Source organism: Rhodnius prolixus, unplaced genomic scaffold (genome assembly GCF_049639745.1).
Source record: "Rhodnius prolixus isolate KJV_2025 unplaced genomic scaffold, Rpr scaffold_7, whole genome shotgun sequence".
Lineage (NCBI taxonomy): Eukaryota > Metazoa > Arthropoda > Insecta > Hemiptera > Reduviidae > Rhodnius > Rhodnius prolixus.
Genome location: NW_027411582.1, coordinates 33,723,766 through 33,747,534, shown reverse-complemented (window position 1 = coordinate 33,747,534; position 23,769 = coordinate 33,723,766). Strand labels below are relative to the sequence as shown.

At 33.7% G+C, this 23,769-nt stretch overlaps 1 protein-coding gene across 12 annotated transcripts in view; it reads right to left on the bottom strand.

Moving 5' to 3' along the window:
• The window catches only part of LOC141447479 (neo-calmodulin-like), a 210,579-nt gene that overhangs the window by 29,797 nt on the left and 157,013 nt on the right, over positions 1-23,769 (bottom strand). For 6 of the 12 annotated variants that reach the window (XM_074115082.1, XM_074115075.1, XM_074115074.1 and 3 more), the window contains 2 exons: positions 13,377-13,418; positions 503-760 (listed from right to left, as the gene is read on the bottom strand). In XM_074115082.1, coding sequence (XP_073971183.1) covers positions 503-760; positions 13,377-13,418 — 300 coding nt within the window. The remainder of the gene's footprint in view (positions 1-502; positions 761-13,376; positions 13,419-23,769) is intronic. The other 6 variants (XM_074115085.1, XM_074115080.1, XM_074115083.1 and 3 more) reach the window with 1 other exon arrangement.

Here is a 23,769-nt window from a genome sequence, read left to right as displayed (position 1 = left end):
GTAAGTTGGTTTAAGTATACATCCTAGGTACATCGTCTAGGCCCCTTTGTAGAAGTTGAGAGAGCAAAGGAAATGGCCATAATTACCATCACCAATCTTTTGGAGAGAGAAGTACAAGATCACAAACCTTATTTTACCAATAATAACAACTGGATGGTGTGAATGAGGCGAAATTATTTGAAAAATTGATCTGAGAACCTTCTGACAGGAGTCTGTGAGTTAGATTTTTAATAAAAATTGTCGATGGAAGTTCTACGAAGAGAAGAAGTGACAGGGCAATTACCTAACAACGTAATTTCGTCTGTCTACAGTAGGTATTACAAGGAAGTCGTGTGTCAATGACCGATTATCTTATATATTATTTATCCATCTCAATTGAAAGAGCACCTCAATTTTTTTATTCGAGAGGAAGTTTGTCTGTTTTGACTTCACTAAATCCTAGAATGTTGCAGCACAGTACAAAGATCAGAAATCAAAGAACAAAAATATGAGTGTAACTCACCAAATTAATAGTAACCACAAGATCATGCTGTTGATGTCTTTTCTTCTTGTTATCCTTCTTCACGGGCGGCGGAGGCAGTGGTTTCGGAGTAGTCACAACCTGCTGCTGCTGTTGTTGTTGCTGTTGAGCCTTTGGTGGGGCAGTTTTTACGGCACCTTTCTGCGCTGATGGCGGCTTCTTGACTGGTGTTCCTGCCCCTCCTTTAGGAGTACCCTTTTGGTTAACGTGACCGCTCCCGTCCGCAGGCTTATTTCTTGCCTGTTATCCATAGAAAAAAAAAAAATCAATTATGAAAAATTATTTAAATATAAAATTAAAATTAATAAGGCAAACTGCAAAGTTTCACATCACTCAAAAAAGCTACTGAATCAAAAAAATAGGTAATCAAATAATTAAAAAACGTGCATTTCTTTAAAAAAAATTGTTAAAAAAAACTAATATCGCAATATTTATGAAACTTCTAAGCTATAGTTTCTGTATTTTATACTTAAAAACCCTCTTCCATTTCCTCGAGACACTAAAAGGCTGGAAACATAGTGAGCGGCGAACAAAGCGGCGAAATAAAACACAAGTTAACATATGGGACCACACTGAAGATAGAGCAACGCTATCTATAGAGAGTGTTTGTTTTTACCGCTTTGCTCTTCGCTATCATCGCCGCTTTGCTCGCCGCTCCACTATGTTTCCAGCCTAAGATCTCATGGTTTACACTAACTTTTCATCCAAGGCAAATATGCCAACAAAACTTTTAAAAAAAATTATATAAATACAATAAATTCTAGCTTTAAATTAGTGTTCATTCCAAACTTATCAAAAACATAAGTTAATATTTGTGATGATGCGCAATAAGAAGTTATTTTGAATTGTAAAAAACAACATGTTTGTTGATTAATTTATTTTTTAATTTTCTTTTCTTAAAGAAAATTCCCTATATCCGGGGAAAACCTAGACGTAGACTAAGTAAATAGAACTTCGAAATCACATAACTCGGCTGTAAGAAAGAAAATAAGTAAAAAAAATAGAAGCATCATATCAACACAGTAAAATTTAGATTAAAAGAACAGTTAACTTAATTTCTAAGCTTTTTGGTATTAAGCTCCCACTATAGTCCCATTTTTAATACCTAAATTTTCAGTAATTTACAAAAAAAATTTAGAACAAAATATAATTAAGATGAAAAAAACGGTGATGTTGGCAGCTTCAACATGTTTTAAATAAATATAACCATGTTAAAAGAATGAAAAGGATGATACAGAAAGGAAATGGACGAATGAGAGGTCGAAGGAGATGCTCCTTCGGGGGAAGATGTAAAGTGGATGGATGTAGTGTAGAAGTGGAAAGGAAACTGAAGGAGAATAGCAGATAAGTGATTTTACGACTGGGAAAAGATGACTAGGACCTAGGACAAATCGGGGGATACAATTATTAGTCCTACCAAAATAAATAATAAAAAATGCAAGTTTTGAACATATAAGATTTTTGGTTACGTATTCTTAATCATTTGCAATTACTTTTTTCAAGAAGCAAATTTATATGGCTTCAGGATAAACTAAAAAAAATCTTCAAGAACTAGGAGATAGTATTATCAATCAGACAAACGATCGTTGAAGACTGATTTTCATCCTACATAGAATGATACTTTTCTTTACTTTCGCCCCCCCCCCATTTCTGGGGTTTCTTCAACCACTGATGCAGTTTTCATTTCCAAGAATTCAATAAAAGTTTGTAAATTACCCCCCACCCCCCACCCCACCCAGAGTATAAAGTATCAGTCATGTGATAAGTTCCTAATACTGAAGAATGTTTATAAGAATTTTGGGGGGCATGTTATGTGCGTAATATGAAGATATTGAAAAAGGGAGAAGACACGATATGAAGAGAGCAGTTTGTGAGTGTGTGTGTGTGTGTGTGTGTGAGTGAGTGAGAGAGAGAATGATTGAGAGAGCGGAAGGAGCATGGGACTGCAGCATGGGAAAGTTAAGAGTCTGAGACAGGTTAGTATAGGGGTGGTTATTTCCGCATAGCAGGGTAACAACTTGTTATCTATGTCAGGATGTGGTGTATATATATACACGTAATATTTAGAAAGAAGAAGATTGAAGTGTATATTATAAGTAGGCATGGGTATTTCTGTGTGAAAAAAATGGTAGATTTCATATTTTGCGCCTCAAGCACCTCAAAGAGTGGGTGTTGACAAGAAGGCATATTCTTGGTCGACCCAGTTTTAACCTAGTGAAGAGATAAGCACTATCAAAACATGATGTTGCTACTTCACTCTAATAAAATTGCCCACTTTTTTTTCTTGACGTTCTTAAGTTGTGCGGGGGAGGGAAGATAAGCGAAGTAATGGGATTCCCTCGGACCAGAAACTTTCTTGAGGAATGAGATGTTGAATTAGAAGATTTTGGCGAATAATTTGGGCAATAAAGCCGTAGAAGTTGATTAAAGTCTGTTCATTAAAAAACGAAAATCGACCAGAAGATCGATCCTTTATCATTTAGGTCCTCCAATGTTCTCTTTAGGTAGCTTTTAACAGCAAGAAAACTCAGCACGATATTTCACCTTAAAGTCTAGAATAGATTATTATTGAGGTTAAACAAAATCTAAAAGCGCTTAACAGTGCGATGAAGTTAAAAAAGTACTTTATATATTACAACAATGGAGTTAATCTTGATGTCCAAAAGTATTAATGTGGTTCAAATCTTTTAATCATTCGTTTGGAGGACTAACTACAATAAGAGATTCTAAAAAAAATAAAAAATTAATGCCAGTTTTAGTCATGATAAACTTTATTCTGCCGAGCTTTCGACCTAGGGACTAGGGTCATCTTCAGGGCTAATTTACAATATACTGTTTTACATCATTACAGGGTTGGTGTGTCTTCTGTCTTGTCTGTTCATGTTACTGACCGAAAGCTCGGCAGAATAAAGTTTATAATGACTGAAACTGGCATTAATTTTTCATCCTATTGAAACTATTATTCAGTCACCAAAAATAATGAACAGTGAAAAAAATAAACTGTCTAAACCTAACTTAAACTGCAGGAATAGAAAAAACTTAAGTGCTGACGTTTTTTCGTAATAATAACTTGAGAAGGCAATTTAAATTTTAAATAGACCTCTGTATCCCTTGCTAATCAACTTAGAAATACTAAGCTGTGCGGTAGTAGTCTGTTTTAGGCGTTCTAAGACAGCTGACACCAATCTTAATCTGTCCAAAAAAAGTGAATTCAGTTACTAAATTTATTTTGCTAGGTAGTAACCAGTAAGCTAGAAGTCTATTTATAACAGAGACCTTTAATATGTTACAGCTGAATTTAACAAGCAATATGAATGCGACAAATTTTTCCAATTAATTTTAAACTATTTTTTTTAAATCAACAATTAGGGACTATTTGCTAATAATAACTTAATTATATTTTGTTTTCTTTAGATTCCTTTGTACCTTCGAGTATGTACGTTGTTCAGTAATAGAACTGATTTAGCGACGATCGATTAGTTTAGTAGTAAAGTAAAGTTTTAGTTAGATTTATCGAGTACAAACAATTGCTAAATTAAAGCTTTTTGTACAAGAATAAACGACAAGACGTGAACAGACGCTACAAGCTACTTACTAGACCACTTGACCACAGATCCAAACTCGACTTGAATCACAAACTGACAATTCACAAGACACTGTTAAGACCCATATGGACATACAAGTGTGGGGCTCAACCAAACCCTCGTAACTCTAAAACGCCTGCAGACACTATAGTCTAAAATTCTGAATGCTCCATACTACATTTCTAACCTTACCATACACACTGGACCTTCACATCCCCCTTTGTCTCTGATCTAATACAATCTCGCTATCGCAACTTTCACAGCCTCCTAGCTCTCTCCATCCTAATCCTCTTGTGCAATAACTCTCCTCTCCACACCTTCCAGACAATCCTCCACGTCGCTTGAAGCGGAAGTGGCCTAGGTCACCTACTGTTGTGAGTGCAATCCTCCGAAGAAAGAGTTCCACCAATGGGTGATTACTCTTATCACGACTTTCATGTGAACTTAACCTATATGATCAAATTTACTTGACACAACAATTGTTGTAGTTGTAAATAAGGCTAATAAAGTGGAAAAAAAGAAAAGCTTATTGTACAAGAATAAACTTATTTTCCCAGTAAATAGAAGAAAGCTGAAACGATTTAAATTATTCAAACACTGACTGATAAATTTGTATAAAAAATTAACTTTGTTTTTAAATAATGTTGCTACGAAGAAAAGTATACTCGCACTTCGCCTTCTTTTCCTAGGACGTCATGAAAACAATTGTTTCTAGGGAAATAACAGTTTCATGCAAGGGGAATGAGTGGAAGACATTCTCTTGGCTCTAAACTTTATCAGCATAGAATAAACCAAAACCTCTCTGAAGATTCCTGAAAAAATTCTGAAAATATCCTAGGCTGAATGAAGATTTTACGATCCTGGTCAAAGGATATTGCCAGTTAAGAAAACATCCTAAGTAAAAGATGGAGCTAACTGTAGAATAATTACTATGTAGGAAATGCAAGCACTAAGATGAAACATCCGTTTCATCTCCTTGGAGAATTCGCTTGCACTTTGCTCGAGAAAATTCTCTAAAATTGGGTGGCGCATGAAACCGTTTGAGTCCTTGACACTTCTAGAAACTCTAGTAAAGGGAAACTTTATCCACAGCACCTCTTCGAGAACCCTTTAAAACAACAACCAACATCCTTGGGCAGAAGCTGCAAACAAAAATCATTCCAAGAGAACACACACACACACACACCCAAAGTAACAATAACAAAACGAAACATTTTAATCTATATGCGTAATTTCAATTTTAAGATAAATCCCTTCGTACAAAACAATTATTTCGAATTTATGGGATCGCAAAACAAAAGCGTTTAAAGTGAAAACTTATTTTCGACTAATTTTCATGAACTCTATCAAGGATTGAGTGAAAATAAAAACAATTATATTTCCTTTACGACTTAAATGACTTCGACAACTTCCTTTTAAATGAAATCTTTAAAAAGAATGATATATAAATGATTTAAGGTCAGCTGATATTTAACAAAAAAAGCAAAAGCAAAACAGTGCTGCCTGCTCGTACACATTAGGGAAGAAAACATAAAAGCTGTGATGAGATGCAGCTTTATTACTGCCAATAAGTGTCTACATCATTAAATAATTTGATAGATTGCCAAATATATATTTATATGTAGTTAATACATATAAATAGGAGAGCAAAAACTTCATCTGAGTGTAGGGAAAGACCGAATTTACCTACAAATGTCTCCTGCCCATAGAGATTAATATAATAATAATAATAATAATATAATAATTTTATTTGTTTTAAGGATTCTACCCTTATAAATAAAAAATACAAATATAAATACAAATATAAATAAAATAAAACCTTATAAAACATAAATAAAAACTTAAACTGAAAACTAAAAATATAAATTCCAATCGAATGAAAATAAAAAGAACCAAAATTTAAAAACATAAAGAATTAGAAGCAAAACAAAATTATAAAAGTATTTTTATAAACTCAAAACAAAATTCCTCATTTTGAAGGCACTTGTTATAAAATAAAATAAATTATTTAATTTATCAATATCGGCTACATCTAATAGAGCTTAAACTTGAATATCTACATCTTCAATTAATTAATACGTCATCATTAAAAGTGGTATTTCAGGGTAAGAGATTTTGGTCACTATGTAATAGTCAGGTCGACCAAAGCGAAATATGAAGGTTTCAGCTTCACAATACACACATACAGATAGAGATAGAAATCAAGGCCCACAAATCAACTGAAAAAGGGTCGATTAGTGAAAATGTCATTCATGTTAAGTTATTTGGAGTAATAAATCGATAACAATTTACTATTAAATATAATGAGGTCACACTTTTTAGTCATTCCTTTATAATTGAAGGGATGTAAACATTTTTTCTGGTCGGCAATGACCAGAAAGAAAAATATTCTGTGGGTATGTCCTCAGTGGTGGATAGTATATCTGATTTTTTTGTTTTTGTTTCTGTTTTCTTTTGAAGTTTCATCCATCATCAGAGACTGATTTAGCAATTAAGTGTAGAGAATTTGATTTCCACTTCTGTCACACGCAACACTTGCTTAGTATAAAGGGACTGGTTTGGTGCAGTGGTCTTAAGGATGGAATAATAAGGGCGAGATCCCTAAAACGTACAAGTTCATATTTATAATATATTTTAAATAATTGTATCTAGATTTTTGTAATCTAAACAATAAGTATAATAAATGAATTGTGTTGTAGGAAAATCTGATTATTAATAAAGATAAAAATCAACACGTCCACTGAATGGTTGTTTCTTTCATGAAAAATCAATTTTCTAAAATTTGATACGTCAGCAATATTACCTCATAAAACACAAAGATAAAATAAAACCTTCAAATTCTAAATATAGTCAACATTTCATACGATACTTTCAAAAGGCAGGGAAAGAAGAAGAAAAAAAGAAGCAATTCTTCTAAATTGTATGTAAAATGGATTGTAGTAAAGTGAAGTAAAGACCACGACAACACAGAGAGGCAAGAAGTAAGAGGAAAAAAAAAACGGCAGACAGGCATAGAAGAAGAGCTGTAGGAAATGGGAGAAGAGAAAATGCTGCATGTGGGCGGCGGCAAAAGATAGACCTCTCAGGAGTACTGGAGAATGTGGAGAAGAGAGTGCCATACAATCAATACAGTTGTTCTCCAGACTCCACAGAGCAAAGAGTGGCTCTGCCCCTTCTTCTTCTTCTTCTACTTCTTCACCTCTGTAAAGCCCACCTTTACTCTACGGATATTACTGCCACCAACAACTTCATCGAGATCTAACTGGGGAAAACTATCCCCACCCATAAACGGTGGTCTTCCATCCACGCCTATATATTTAATTAGGAACTGTTACTAAATTTAGGGATATTTGAGAGTTGCTTTTCTTTTTTTTTTTTTTTGAGGTCCCATAATTTTGGGCACTTCCAAATCCTCATTTCCCAAAATCCCAAACAAATGCGATCTGTTGGTTCCAGACAGGTACGTTTTTCACTCCAACTTCTGGTAGAAAGATCACCCACCCCTACAGAATTTAGTGATGACAAGAAAAAAATATTTACTCAGAGAAAACATGCAGCGCATCTTCCAGCTTCCAAATATTTCTCAATATCCTATGCAACTATGTTCCCAAATAGAATGAAGCATCCGTCTATTCCACTGAGCACTTTATTAAGGGACGAGCATTCTTCTCAAACACTATGAGTAGAAATGTATAGACGGAAATTTCGAGGTTTATTCGAGTGGATCAAAGAAATAATCGTTTACATACCGATAAGTTTGCTTTTATTTCTAAATTTTGGAACAAATTCGTAGAGAACAGTCAAAACTGTTCTAACCAAGAGCATACATCTCTTCCAAGGACATTTGTTCTCAACAAAGTCAAGATGCAGATTTACTCAGTACATGCCAAATAAACCTGACAAATTTGGTATCAACTCTTGGCTAGCGTTCGATGCAATAAAAAGGCTTTCCATTTTTGGGAAAACATGAAAGCAGAGAACCTATAGTTCCGCTTGAGGAGTTGGTAGCTCTGAAATTAGCAGAAATGTATACAGCTCGTGGGAGAAATACAACTGTGGAAAAACTCGGAGTAGGCCTCAACAAATAGTTTTCAATATCCTAGACTTAGCAAGGATAAATGCATTGATTTTGTATCAAAAACTACCGGAAGTGAAGTTTCAAGGCAAATTTTTTGTTACTATTGCGAAAGCATGACAAATATTAGTACACGAACAAATGGTCGGGAAATAGCCAAATAAGATACTTCAAAGGTTTAATAGTTATTATCTTTATTCTAAAATAAGAAATTTAAGTAATTTTAAAGTCCGGTCATTTGACCGGTCACGGTAGGAATAGTTATGCATAAATGTCGGTAGGTTTAGTGTTAATTTTGAAGCGCCACCCTACAAATCCAAAATCAAATGTACAATGTACATTTTCTCTTCTCAAACCATCCGTTAAATGTTTTATGATACATTAAGAGCAACTAAAACATCTTTAGTGGAAATAAATTCAAACTGTAAGACAATAAATTACAGTTAATAATCCAACGTTAACATTAACGATATATTATAAAGAAGTTTTTTCAAGAAAACTTTTATTAGCGATTACTTCATAATTTGCAAGCTCTATTCTTAAATTTTTATTTGCTTGTTAATAACAACTAAGTGTCTAGTTTCAGTTTAAAATCTCTGAATTAAAAACAATGACTTTTGGCAACGGTAACTGTGTTGTTCAAAATGTATTGAAAAGAATTTTAAACCCGTCATTTATTGTACTTACTGTTCAACAATAACTAAGTAGGTAAATTTGTTTACTAGTCATAAGTTCTGTTGCATTCAATAAATGATACAATTCAAAAATAATATAAAGCCAATTAATATATAAATCAAAAGAATCTTTTAGTTGAACACTATTATTAAAATTAAAACTGTGTACAACTGCGCCGTCTGGGCGACATTCTTAATGTTGACTTAACGTTGCCAATTCAATTTTATATAACGAGGTCTTGAATTAAAATTATAAAATATCTTTTCCCATAATAAAATTTAAATTAACAATTATTTTAAATTTTAAAAATAACAAGAAAATCTTTTGTGTGGCCGCTTGTATTTTCTTTTTCTTGCTGCAATTTAGGTTGTTCTTTAAACTGCGAATTAGCTGGGTTACTGATAATCTTTTTTAGATAATGATTCATACGTCCTAAGGGAAAAAGATTCCCAAATTTTCGATTTCGACCTGTCTTATTAATGCGCCCCTTGATGATACCTAGTCGAAATTCGAATGAATTAAGAAATGAAAATTAAGAAATTGGGGACCTTTTTTTTTTTCCAGTGAAAACTGTATGAACCTAAGTTTATGCACTCACAGAACCACTTCTTCAATTTTCATGAGAAGAAAAATTTACGAAGAAAACTGAAAAAATTTATATGGACGTAATAACGGAAGATAATCGTTCAAATGATTCAAACTTCAGTTAAGCGATTCTTATAATAAAACTAGTTAATTCTAATACATTTAATTTTACAGGTCAACCTATAAATGGAATTCTTAAACAGCAAGCCAACACCACTTCTTCTACAGAACTATATACATCTAACTTTACAAGAAAACAGCCGTAAGGGTTTGCCAGAAAATTGCGAAAAACCTGAAGAAACTCGCAATTTTAGTCACACTAATTTATTTAGACTTGGAATTTTTGCTACTAATTCAAGCATCGGCAGGTGTACCCTTTAATTGTATTTTTCCCCCAAAGAAAATGTTCCAAATAAAAGTGGCAGATTTCCTGTAGAACAATTGTTGTAAGGGTTAAGGGGTTAACCCCAAATTATTAGAGGGAAAAACCACAGTAAAGAAGTGAAGCAATATTCCTGGTTTCAGGGATTTTGATGGCTAGCTTTTCGGCCATGTCTCACCGAAAATGGAATACTCAATTTCAGTTTCCTGCGTGGTTTGGTTTTTGTGCATTGTCTGAAAAATCAGTTCCGGTAAAAACTTACGTCAAGTAAGCTTAATTAGATTAGAAAGCAGGAGGGGAGCTATGCCCCACGGCACCGTAGCCACCAGAGGCTTATTGTGCCTTCCCCTTTTTAAGCCTAATAGTTCAAACCTTCCCTTTTAAAATGGTTGAGGACTTTCCCTACCAGTTCCTTCTGCGCTACAATCTCCTTTGGCCTCAAAGTTCCAAAGATATCTGTAGCGCAATCGAACAACAAGTGAAAAGCCGTTTTCTCCTCTTCCTGACATAATCTACACAACGGTTCCAAGCTGATAAGCCCTACGTTGAACAGATGCTTTCTGAACTTAATAAAAATAAGTATAATAAAGGTAGGAGACTGTTTTGCTGAAACGTCGACGATAATGGCTAGTGATGGAAATTAAGTAGCGTAGAAAATAAGTTGCAAGTACCCCTGGGGATTAGCAGAAAAGCAAAAAAGTATACTATGCCGTGGGGCATAGCTCCCCTCCTGCTTTCTAATCTAATTAAGCTTACTTGACGTAAGTTTTTACCGGAACTGATTTTTCAGACAATGCACAAAAAAGTAAGCAAAAAGTAGTAAAACTAGTCCTTTAACTTGTTCCATAACTTTATTAAAGATTACACTTATAGAAAGTGTTGGGAAAAGTTAAGTGATGGATACAGAGTGGAAATTGGCGGTGGAGACTCCCTAGATCCGAGGAAAATTGGCTCGTCAGCCATATTTGGGTCATGATTATAGACAGTGATAAGGAAATAGTACTTTTTACGAGTTCCACCTCCATCCCCCACAGTTTGATATAACTAGGTCATGCTCTCTATTAAACCGTCGGCTTCTACTTGTCTACAGGAAGTTCTACAACTCCGGAGCCCAAACTCTGTTATTGGCTAGTTGTTACTTTTCTTTTCTCACAATTTGTTTTTCAAAAAAGCGTGCGTAGCTTTTGAAAAATTTCCAAGAGAAAGTTATGGAAAGCTATAAATATTATTTACGATATTTTGAAAAGCTTTAAAGATTTGCGCAAAGTTCATGAGGTTATGTTTAGAGGTTTTCCATCAGTTTTCTCCCCTCTCTAAACGCTATATCAAATTCTTTGAGAGAAAACTGGAAAATTGAGGTTACCTTTAAAATTATGAAGGGAGTAAAAATAATAATAATAAAAAAAAGTCTATTGTGAAAAATTCACTTAATTACAATTCTCGATCTTTGAACTCCTTCAATTTCCTACCACAAAATTCTTCAGTCACATTCTCAACGTCCGTAAAATCGTACATAACACCGGAAATGATACCTTACAGGAAGAACTCTTATCAAAAAACCAATTTTCTAGAAAAATGATTGAAGTAAAAGTTTTAAAATCTTTATTTAAGTAAAGAATACAGTTAAGTTTTATAGAAAATCCAAATAATATGCGTAAAAAAAAAAGACGTAAAAATCTCAGAAAAGGTTTTGAGAATTGAGGATAAATTCATTGAAGGGTGAGAAGATTATTTAAGTGGTAAGTGGAATAACCAATAAAATGCTCCAAATTTAAGATGTGACCCTCCCAATTGAGCAGAAAAACCACCCAGAAATTTTAATACATTAACTTAGAGAAGAAATTAATTAATTCTAATAAAAATAAATTTCATTTAAAAAATAATATATTTTAAAATACGAGTATATATAATATACGTATTATATAATACGTATAAATAAAATCGTATGTATATTAATTGATACTAATTTCTAGAGATCAGATTAAAATTTTGTTTGAGTAATAGAGCATGCTATTCAGTCAAATTTATCAATATAAATAAAATGAAAAAAATGCATAATAAATAAAATAATATTAACTATTAATTTATTATACTATAATATAATAATATATAGGGCTAACTACGTCATCACTAATATTCAATTAAGAAATAACTTCATTAAACCAGTGGACGTGCTTTGGAAAATGCTTTTTATTAATAATATAAGTCATGCTAATTGTATTAAAAGTATTGAAATAAAAATATTAATAATAAAATTATTTAAAAAGTTGAAAAAAAAAAAAATCTACGCTTGAACTGTGGCTACAATAGAACAGAGATGATTGGCTAAATTTTTGGAGATTTATTTACCAATGAGCGTGCTTCTTTATGGGTTTAGAGTAACAAAAAATAATAATACAAAAAAATAATTTCCAGAATATTGTAAAAATGAAAAAAGAAAGCACTTCTTATTCGAGAGAAGCGTAATAATAACGGCATTCATTGATTGGACAATGACTTTTACTGGTCACGCCCCGAGGGAGTGCTAGCTAGGATGTGGCAGTTCAGGTGAGTTGAACAGGTCAGACCTAAAAAAAAAAAAAGAAAGAGAGAGAGAAAAAAAGGAAATGCTACAGTTTTACACTATAGGTGGAGGTTTCCAATTGAAAAAAGGTTACATACAGCCTCTTTGCTTTGATACCTTAGGGAAAAGCTGCATGATTCAATAGCAATTAATCGAAACCAATACTGCTTCGATTGAGATTTAATTCCCACTTTAGTGGAAAGCTATACGTTTAGGAAATCACATCTGAATCTACAAAACATTTATCATCATTTCCTGGATAGTTGGGACTTAAGTATTGACAGTTACGCGTTTCCAATTTGGGCCGTCCGTTAGAGATGTGGTCCACATCAGTGGAAGATCTAGGATCTTTTAAGGCAGAAGTGCCTAGTTACTTCAGGCCAAGCAAGTTACATCCAAATTCTGTTCCAATAGCCTCTGCACAGCTCAAGGCAAACGGTGTTACAGCTCCATAGGTAACAACGGGATGGACCCAAATTGAAGGCCCAATGCACAAGCGGAATAATCTGGTCATAACACATAAGTCTTTTTCAGGAAACGATAAACAATCTAACCGTCAATTTCTTACGTATCTTCAGAGAGTAAAAACATTACTTAAATTTTGTTCAAAAGAAAAATTAATATAAATTTAAATAAAATCTGATGTTGCAGTTAAAGAGGTCTTTGCAGCCACATTAAGCTACACGTTGCTTTTTTATATTTATAAAAAAAAGGAAGAAAATATTAAAGAATCTAAAAACGTTAGGCAAATTTATAAAATGAAGCTATCTAAATTAATTTTCTATCAATTCTAAAAATAAATTGAAATTTATAATTATAAGAGCAGCGAAAGTTTAGTTTTTTTTTAAATAAAAATTAAGTAAATGTAAATAAGTAACTAAAAAAAAACTATAATAATATCTGTTTTAAAGGAAATGAAACTACAATAAGACCCTAGAGGCCTTCCTTTTAATTATTATATGTTTTGTTTTTTGTCTGTCCAACCATCTCACCTGGCTGAGACTCCGGAAACTACTTGTACTGGCACTCCTCGCCTGTAAACACAAGAAATACAAGAAAGAAGAGTGAAAGACTGTGATGTTGTGAGTTAGAATGCAGAATTAGAAGAGTTTCAGAGAGAAGAATGAAGAATAAAAGGAATAAGAATGATAGGGACGACTCTCTAAAGCCGGATGTAATAATAATAAGAAGAAGAAGGCTTAATTGATAATAAAAGAATACTATCAAAAGGAAGTACTGCGAAGGAACAGAGATAGGCATGTCTAGGGATAGTGTTTGCGGATGAAATGGTGCAATGAGTGTTATACTTTGCTCAAATTACGGATTACTCCTTGTTGTATATGTGGATAGATATAAATAAATCCTGATTTTGATTCAATTTACGAATATATGCGAATGAAAAAAAAAGTCTTTTAATACAGAATAAATACAGTTTTAGGATAATAAGTAAAGTATTTCATTAGGTCCTAAAAGTTTCCCTTGATATCAATTAGAAATAAAATATTTTTATTAGCCTCAATCTGTGTACAATGAACCTGAATAGGTTCTGGGATGCTGTATATCTGTGTAGCAAAATGTTTCAGGCAAATATCTGTAAAGGATGAAAGAATACGGCCAATTTCAGTCTTACTTTTTTGATTATTTTGTCAAACTTTTGGCCTAGGAATTAGGTCACCTTCAGAGCATACGTTTTTTTTAACAGCCTTATATGTGTTAATAAGAGCATAAGACCTGAAGATGACCTCGTTCCACCTCAGGTCGAAAGCTTGGTCGAAACAGTCACCAAAAAATATTAGAAATACATAAGATAACTATATACGAGGGTCGTTTGAAAAGTCCGTGCAAAAATAAAAACTACTTAATTTTTTGGGGTAAACCTTTTTTATTTTTCAACATAGTCTCCTTTTAGGCTTATACACTTAGTCCAACGCTGCTCTAGTTTGTTGATCCCTTCCGAATAATAGGATTTGTCCAAGTCTGAAAAATAGCCATTCGTTTCTGCAATCACCTCCTCGTTTAAATAAAATCTTTTTCCCGCCAGCCATTTCTTCATATTGGGAAATCACTCGACTTCCTCGATTCAAACGAATGCCAAACACAAAGAAATAGACCGATCTGGCTGAAACTTGGTGTGTGTTCTTCCAAGAGATGTTACTAACTAAACATAACCTCGATACGCGCCAGTAGTGCAATCTCTCTGACTTTGCACGGGCTTTTCAAACGACCCTCGTATTTAGAAGGATTAGCAAGGTATACTTAATTGAAAAAAAGAAAAGTTAAACGAAAGAGTAAGGGATTCAGATTGGAGAAACAATTGTACGGGAAGAAGTTGAGACATAAGAGAGCAGGGTTGTGGGCTCTGAAGAATTAGAAGGGCAGCTAGAGTGTCCAGATAAGAGAGAAAAAAAAAATAGCTGAAAAAGGTAATGGATTCAGAAAAATGAACTGAAGAAGAAGAAAATGCTCAGAAGAATAGCTAGGCTGTCCAGATAGGACAGTAAAGAAAATGAAAAGGGAAAATGGAGTGTGTGAAACTACATTGATAGCTAAGAATTTCCAGGGCGGCGACCATAAAATGTGAGAAGAAAGAAGAAAAAAAGGTGAAGAATGTGACAGACAGTCTGCCGGCCGTGGAGTGCCATGATTAAAAAAAAAACAAAACACAGCTGGAATGCCCAGGCTGGATTTGAGAAAGCAAAACGGGCTGAGTAAAGGTAATCGTTACACTTAAGTACAATTATACGAAATCAAGACTAGAGAGAAGACAAAAAAAAAATAAAGTTCCTGAGAGGGAATATGAAGTTAGATGAACCACGAAGAAGAAGAAAAATTAATAAATAATAAAAAAAAAAAAGAGCCCAAATTTGGCTTAGCCAGGAGAGGTATGGTCCTGGAATGATCTTCACCGTTAAAGAATGGGAAAACTGCCCGACCATGGTTGGCGTTCAGAGCAACGATCCCTATACTTGATGATGAAGAATCATCGATAACTCTAGGAACAGAATGATTTAGAACAATGTGTATTCTCGAAGAAGAATTAGCATCAGCAACATATTTCATTCGCAATGAGGTTATGCAGTCAGCGAAGTCGCGAAGAAAGATACCCCTTTCTGCTCGGAACGCTCTTAAAATAGTCAAAAGTTAGCTAAGACCCAACCTTCAGATACAAACTGATTAAATATTTTTTATAAAATAAGTCCTCAGCCTATAATAAATGATTAAAATTGTTCATTGATAAAAATGATTATACGTGTACATATAATTTAATATTTAAAATTATATTGTATATGCATTCTAAAATATGCTTTTTTAATTATTTCCCTGACTCCTCCATTGAATTGTAACACAGACCTCAGGAAGGTACTGCTTTGTGGAGGTCTCCTGTAGTGCAAATCATTAATGATGGAAATTAATTATTTATATTTTAAACTGTAAAATAAAACTAACAACAAAATGTTGCAATTTATGAAAATTCCTAATTTGAAAAGTATTTTTTTTTTTAGGTAAGAATCTGGAAGAGGTCATTGTGGTATAAAAGAAAATGAAATTGTTGATAAACTTGCAAAGGAAGCCACCAATAGTGGGGGTAATGGCTAATTATAAATTACCACACACCGATACCAAGGGTATAATTTCACAAACAGCACTACAAAAATGGCAGACAGATTACAGTAATGGTAATAAAGGGAGATTCTCTAAAACTATGGCAGATCAGTTACCTAGACAACCATGGTTTAAGGGAACTGTCACTAATAAATGGGTTGTTACGACAATAGGCAGGCTGAGAGCTGAGAGGTCCTCTCCTTTTTGCGTAGATTTGCAATGAGGAGGAGGATTTCAAACATATAATAAAATGGTATGTCCACGTTATGTGATGGAAAGGAAACGAATGTTTGGCAACATACACAGGTATTTAGATGCACCATTTCGCTACGAAGACATAATATTCTCCACCAACATATATGTGCTTCAGTCTATAGCAGAGCTAGCAATGAAATATGAATGTATTTAAAAGCTATAGCCGAATTAGAATGAATGCAAGAAAATGATTAGCGAAGGATTACGTGATTTTAATTTAGGTTCAAGCTATAAGGATGGCAGGAATATAGAGTACTGATCCATCCATTAGTTGTAAGTGTATGTAAATAGTTGTAAGTAAGAATGGAGAGTGAGTGATATTCTAGTGATAAGCACCTAGACGATGCTGGCTGTATGGCGAAAGCCGATGCCAAAAATAGGCATAAGAAAAAGAATCTGGAAAATTGTAGCAACAGGAAATCTTGTGAAAATTCGCAACAGGTTTTTAACAACATTGAAACTGTTTTATGGTGAGGGTGATTTAGTAAAAAAAAAAAAGACGTAACAACGTATAGACATGACATACCACTGCTGATATGGTGGTAATACATAATATAGTCTTTAACTGATGTTTTATGCCGGGCCCAAATGGACATGGAAGAAAAGACATAACAAAAAACCGTTACGGAGATCTTGGAGGTTTAAAGAAGGGCGGTCGTAGTAGGGGTTGAATGAAACCTATAAAAGTAGAGTTATTTCTTTATATTGTACCACGATTCTTAAAAAAAAAACACATTTCCAATGCTTGATATTTTCAGTGAAAGTCAGTGTTTTTCTGTGCTTTAAATTTAGTTGTTACGTGAAAAACGCTATTTTACAATGAGTAAAGTATGCTCATAATCAGCTCAAACGGGTAGTTTTTTTTTTTTAATAATACACTTAAAAATTAAAAGTAGTTTTCATAATATTATGATAATCGACGTACAACAACGATATCAATCTATTATCTAGCATACTTTTGGAAAGTTAGCTAAACAACATTTAATAATTGTTGTTTTTATTTTCTTTTGTTTACACTGTAGTCAATTCTCGATTAAAATATTGAACACGCGACCCACCCACTGCACGGTGAACGAACATCATCGCACGGTCAACAGCATGTTGATGGTTCAGTTTTATCAGCAAATAACTGATAAGAAGTGGCGTAATCAATAGTTTATTACATCAATAAATTTTTTCATTATCTACATTTAGCTTAGGATGGAGAGAGAGAGAGAGAGAGAGAGAGAGAGAGAGAGAGAGAGAGAGAGAATTATCAGGAGAAACGGATATCATCATGAATCAATTAACTTAATAAAAGTGATATTGGAAAATAGGAATGTTTACATGAAGTGCTTTGATGGCAAAGAAGACTTCCGCAACTGATCACACTCTTCAGTGTAAGTAACCACGATCGAGCAGAATTTTTTAATATTCATTGATTTTATGCACTTAGCGAAATACTATATATTTCTCTGAATGTGAAATCTTTAAGAGGCAAAATAAACACAATGCAGAGTAGCCCAAAAACAATTTTTTTTCCGCTGGAGATAGAAATTTCTAAATAAAAGTGATAGATTAGACTAGGGCGTTCTCAAGGCCTACGCCACTGCGACCCCCTTTGGATCTATTATGGCTCCCCTCACTCTAGAACTCGCCCTCCAGATCTGTCCGTTTAATCACGACTCTTAATGCTGGAGAGCGACTCTTGGGTAAAGCTCACAGGCCTTGGTTTTTCCTCCCCGAGAAAGTAACATCCTTAGCCACACGAGCCCCTCACACTGACACAACACGTGCAGAGTGCCGTTTCCTCCTCCTCTTCCTGACAGAACCTACAAAGGCTATCATCTTCCAGGCCCATGCGATGCATGTGTTTTCTGAGCCTGCAGTGGCCCAGTTATAAAAGTGATAGGCAAGCAGATTGGCGTAATAAAAAATCAGAAATTTCAGGGAAGGCGACAATAATATTTTGGATAGTTTTGAGACTACTACAGTACAGAGCTATTTTTTTTTAACTTCGTAAGCTCATTGAAAGCAAGCAGCTCTACAACTTTTATTGGAAACATTTTCCAAGAGAAAGTATTCTTAAGACGGTTGTTCTTTGGATAGGTTTGGTAAGCTTCCTTCGCCTTAATCACTTCCTTGAAGCGTGAACTGCGGCCTCATTTCCTGTACAATATTAATCAGGAAATATAACAATGAAAATTTGACATTGGTCGGAGAGTGGAATTATGAAAGAATAAATTTTATAGCTTTTAGAAATGTTTCGTAATAATGCTGAGCTAGAAAATTTCACTATGTGAAATGCAGTAAGAGAAGTTCGTGTGATTTTTGCACACCAGATTCTTTGTGGTGGTACATGAAAGAGTTAAGAAACTTTTCTTCCAATGGAAACTCAATTGCGAAAATATAAAGACCATACGATCTTGTTATTTCCTTTTACTAAAGAATTTTAGCAAAATTAAACACCACACTGGACGGATAAGGAATAGCTAGGCTGATAATAGAAAGTAAAGAGTATGATAGTGTTGTTGGATGGGTAAATTTGTAGAGCACCACTAAGTTGTGTAAGGAGGACATCAACTACGATAGTTGAGAGTGGTGTAGCAGACAACAAAGTGGTAATACCATTGCTCTGCTTTCCATTGACTTGGTGTGTACAAGGGACGACTTGGTGGAGGAGAGGTGTGAGTTCTGGAATAATGGTCCCACCGGGGTCCCAGACTACGACATGCACACTGTTCTATAAGGTGGGAAGGGGGGGAAGAGTGTGCTGTCACTAGGGAGTATTCCGTGATTCTGGGTCTCTGATTTAGCTCTCCCTCTCACTCCCTCTATCTCTCTCTTACTTGCAGTGCCCCGGGTGGTTGTTACTAACTCCGACCGCACACTCACAAACAGTTGGACTACAGCAGCTTGCCACCTGGGGGATCAATAATATGGTTCTACCAAATTATAAAGAGGTTGGAGGAACATGCATGCCCTAACAATATTATCCTCCCTTAATATCTATACCTTTAATAATATATTAACTTTTCACACCACATTATTCTCACTTTTTATGATCTCCTGTTACCAGCAAATAAATATTTTGAGCTCCTTGGAAAAGAAGTAACTTTACTTTCAAAAAAAAAAAAAAAGGAAGCGTTGTAATTGTGTCAAAATTTTGAAATCGAGTTTTCACCGGAAATAAACCGGAAAATTGGAGAACTGGTGGGTCAGAAAAAGTGGATTTTCCTTCTCAAAAAGTTGGAAAATTTCTTCTTTTGACAGAGACATTTTTGAGAGGGGGTATAGAGTAACCATTTTCCTCTAAAGAGTTTAATGAACGAACTCATTACCAGCGGATATTAAAAAAAAATTTAAATATAAGTGCTAGGCATCTTGGTGACTAAACATTTTAAAGAAAATAAAAACTGAAAAATCCATCTCTTAAAGTAGAATTCCTCTTTGAGGAATTTTGCATGGAATAAATTGAATAAATGAAGCGAAAACAGGTCAAAATGAAATATCAATTTCTTCAAATCTTTTTCATTGAATTGAAAAATGAGCTTTATTCTGAGACATAGGCTAGCCAAGATTAATAACAAGAACTAGAATATAATGGCCTTAACTGGATTATAAGCAGAATCAATTCAATTGTAAATCTACAATGCATAAACGTATGGCATGTCATAGCAAAAAAAAAAAAAAAATTATACAGTGATACCTCGGTTTTCGAATGACTTGACTTTCGAACAAATCGGTATTCGACCAAGAAATTCGAGAAAATATTGTCCTTGAAATCCGAACAAACATTTGGAACTCGGAACACCACCGAGATGAGTCGAGATGTTTTTTGTATTTACACTTTTAGATCTTATTCCTTGTTTAGATACATGTTTTTACATAAAATATAAAAAATTAGACCAGTAAAACGGCCTAATATTTCTGGGGCTTAGAAACGAAATAAACTACATAGTTTACATTATTTCTTATGGGATAAATTGTTATGCAAGAAATAAATAGTGTCATCAAGAGTAGAGTCATCACCCAACGGAACGTCTCCAAATACAGTGATTCGACTTTTAAGCTAGGCAAGGAAACCTGAAGAGTGCCGTTTCAGTTCTAGAATGTGGTTACTGAGAATGGACAAAGCAGAGAAGCGATGAATTAGAGAATTGAACAGAAATTTTCTGTATCGTACTGAAAAAATAAAGTCTTCGATACAGTTAAGTACAAATTTAAATAAAATATTCTAAGATTTAAAAAAAGAATACTTAATATTACGTAAGAGTGTGATAAACAGAATACCCAAGAAGGAACCAAGTTGGAAGTGACGGGTTTTTGGAAAACAGAAAGTGAAGGAGCGTCATGACGAATGTAAGAAGTTTGAAATAGAAGAAGCACGGATGAGTAAGGATAAGTTGTGGGCTATAAATCAGAGGAAAGGTAAGTAAAGATCAGAAGAAGGACGAGAACGAGTGTGGTTACATGTAAAGACAATTAGTTATTTGTGTATTCCAGATGTATTTACTCTGCTTTTGCAACAAAATAATGCAAAAAGTAATGCTAAAAAAAAATCGAGTAAAAGATAAAATGCGCAAAAACACTGAAAATTGAGAGACTTAGAAATGGTAGCAATAAGTGCTTTTTCTTCTATCTTCCAATACTAATTCGTAACCCACTTCCTGATGAAGAAATTGTTCATTTGAACATTTAGGATTGTCAAAATACTGAAATAATATTGGCGTGAATTAAATGTCATTTCGATTGACCATGTGAGGTACTTGACAAATCGATTAACCTGTCAGTGAATGCTAACAGACAAAGATTGGGTAACTCTGTAATTGATTGTCAACAACTTTATAATTAATCTCCTTAACAAAAACTTACAGTTTTAAAAGTTAAGTATAAGGGTTGATTAAACGCCAAAAGGTACACAAATCAGCAGTTCCCAACATTTCATTAATACTTCATTGATATAATTTAAGTAATTTTACTGCATTAACTTTTCCTTCACATTTTTTAGAATTTATTAGATGTCACAGACCCTTATGCTGGCCATTTTCGTCTACAAAATATTTACTCAAGTAGCACACCATTTAACTTAGATTGACTGTAATATCTATTTATCTATAATAATCAAACTATTAATCACAGGTGAAAAAGAAAACGTTATAAAAAATATAAAAAAAATAAGAGGCTAAAAAATTCATAAACTTTTTTTACATCAATGATTTTATGCATTTATTTTTATTTTTAAATAAAAATCATTGGTTTAAGTTCATTCTTTGATTAAAGTAATTGTTATTTTATGTTGTAGTCAAACGTTTGTAATAATAAGTAATAAATAATCTGGCTTTATCGCAAATAATATAGTTTTCTTCAATTACATTCTCAATCTAGGTGTTCTTCCCACAATGTTATATATATGTAATATAAAATAAAGAAAATAAAGATATGCATATTTTTAGGACAGCTAATTATTCCAGTATTTTACCATAAGTAAAATTAGGGGGACTAAATTAAATTACAATTGAGAAATGAGTAAATATTGTTGAATAATCTACTTGTTATTAAATGTATGTTATTTGTGCTCACGAATATTTCGGTAAGACGAATTTAAGACTGAAATATTGTTTTGAATCCTCCGTGATTGAAATTTAAAAAGTGGCCGACTCTAACTTTGTTTTTTTCTACTTTAACATGCATGTATATGTGACTACTCAGAATAATTCATCACTCATTTTATCATAATTATAATAAAAAAATATTATGAATGAACTGGCCAGCATAAGGGTCTGTGACATCTAATAAATTCTAAAAAATGTGAAGGAAAAGTTAATGCAGTAAAATTACTTAAATTATATCAATGAAGTATTAATGAAATGTTGGGAACTGCTGATTTGTGTACCTTTTGGCGTTTAATCAACCCTTATACTTAACTTTTAAAACTGTAAGTTTTTGTTAAGGAGATTTTTGTACCTTTTGGATAGATTTTCCTTTTTGTCTATTTGCAAAGTTACGTCTGCTTTACAGATTTTTTAAAATTTGGAATAAGCTATTCTATCATTATAACCTGATAAGGTGTTAAATCGGAACCGTAACTACCACTGGAGAGATCTTTTTAAAGAATGATTATAGTTGCGGTCCCCAAACCATCCTCAATAACCATTTTTTTGAGAAAGCGTTTTGAATAAAATAGGAAGGTATTTGTACGTAAATAGCAAAATTAAACTGCGATTTCAGTACTTCCTTTTAAGAGGAGCAAGAAAAATACTTCTCCCTAAAAGGCAAAGATTTTGAATCGAACGACAATTCATTGATGTAAATCGGTTCACTCATTGATAATTTTAACGATTGCAGTACTTCCTCTTAGTAGGTGTAAGAGCATGATAGCACTTCACAGCCACATAGAGGAGCTTTAATCACTTCTTCGTGCTAAATTTTATCAAAATCGGACTAAGCTTTGTAGAAATATTGGTAATAATAGTTTTAGAAAGGGCCTTATTTGGGTGGGGCGAACTCCCCTCCTTATGAGGCATAGCGTCGAGACTTTTAAAGTACAAATCTGTACAAAATTTCGATTCGAATGACACTTCATTCATGAAAATCGGTTCACGTGTCGATAATTTGAAACGATTGCTATACTTCCCCTTAACAAGTGTAAGAGCAGATCGTCGCTTTATTGTTAGGTAGGGGAGCCCTAACCCTATCATCCTACCAAATTTTATCAAAATCGGGCCAAGATTTACAGAGTAATTAGTAATAATAATTTTGGAGGGGGCCTTACATAAAGGGGGCTAACTCCTCTCCCATTCGATGTACAGGGCCGAGACCCCCAAAAGGCACATCTACATAAAATTCCGAATCGAACGACACCTCATTCATGAAAATCGGTTTGCGCGTTTAGGCGCTACGTTGTTTACAAAAAAGGTAACAACAACAAGAAGAAGAAGAAGAACAACAAGAACAAGAACAACAACAATTTTTGAAAAAGCCGTTTTTGCTCATTTTCAGCAACTTTTTTCTCGAAACCTATTAGATCTGGGTGGTTGCAAAAAAATTACAGTTATAAAGGATGGTTTGGAGTTAGATTTAAAGAAAATTTGGGAATTTTATCTTTTATAGAAAAAGAGAAAAAAATTGTCAAAGTTGGGTGTTTTTCAACGTTACACTTTTTCGTGCAGTTTTTGATGGTCAACCCTTATACAACTGTCCTACCGGACAGTTTTAATGTGAAACTTCGGCTAACTTAATTTAGTTTTCGATCCTTGATCGAATTTTATTCTTAATTCAACGGTTAGACATGGAATCCCCGATACTAGACTGAAAAGGCAAGAAACTAACCAACGGTAGAGAAACAAATCTTCTCGCCAGATTACTTGACAAACGATCGAAACTCAACCTAAATAACAGAAGACTCTTATATCTACTGTTACTGCTACCTACTGGGTCATACGGCATCGAAGTATGGGGATCGACTGAGGGTTCCAACTCTCAGCGCATCCAGACTTTACAATCCAAAAATAACTAAGAAAACCATTTAACCATTCTACATTTCTA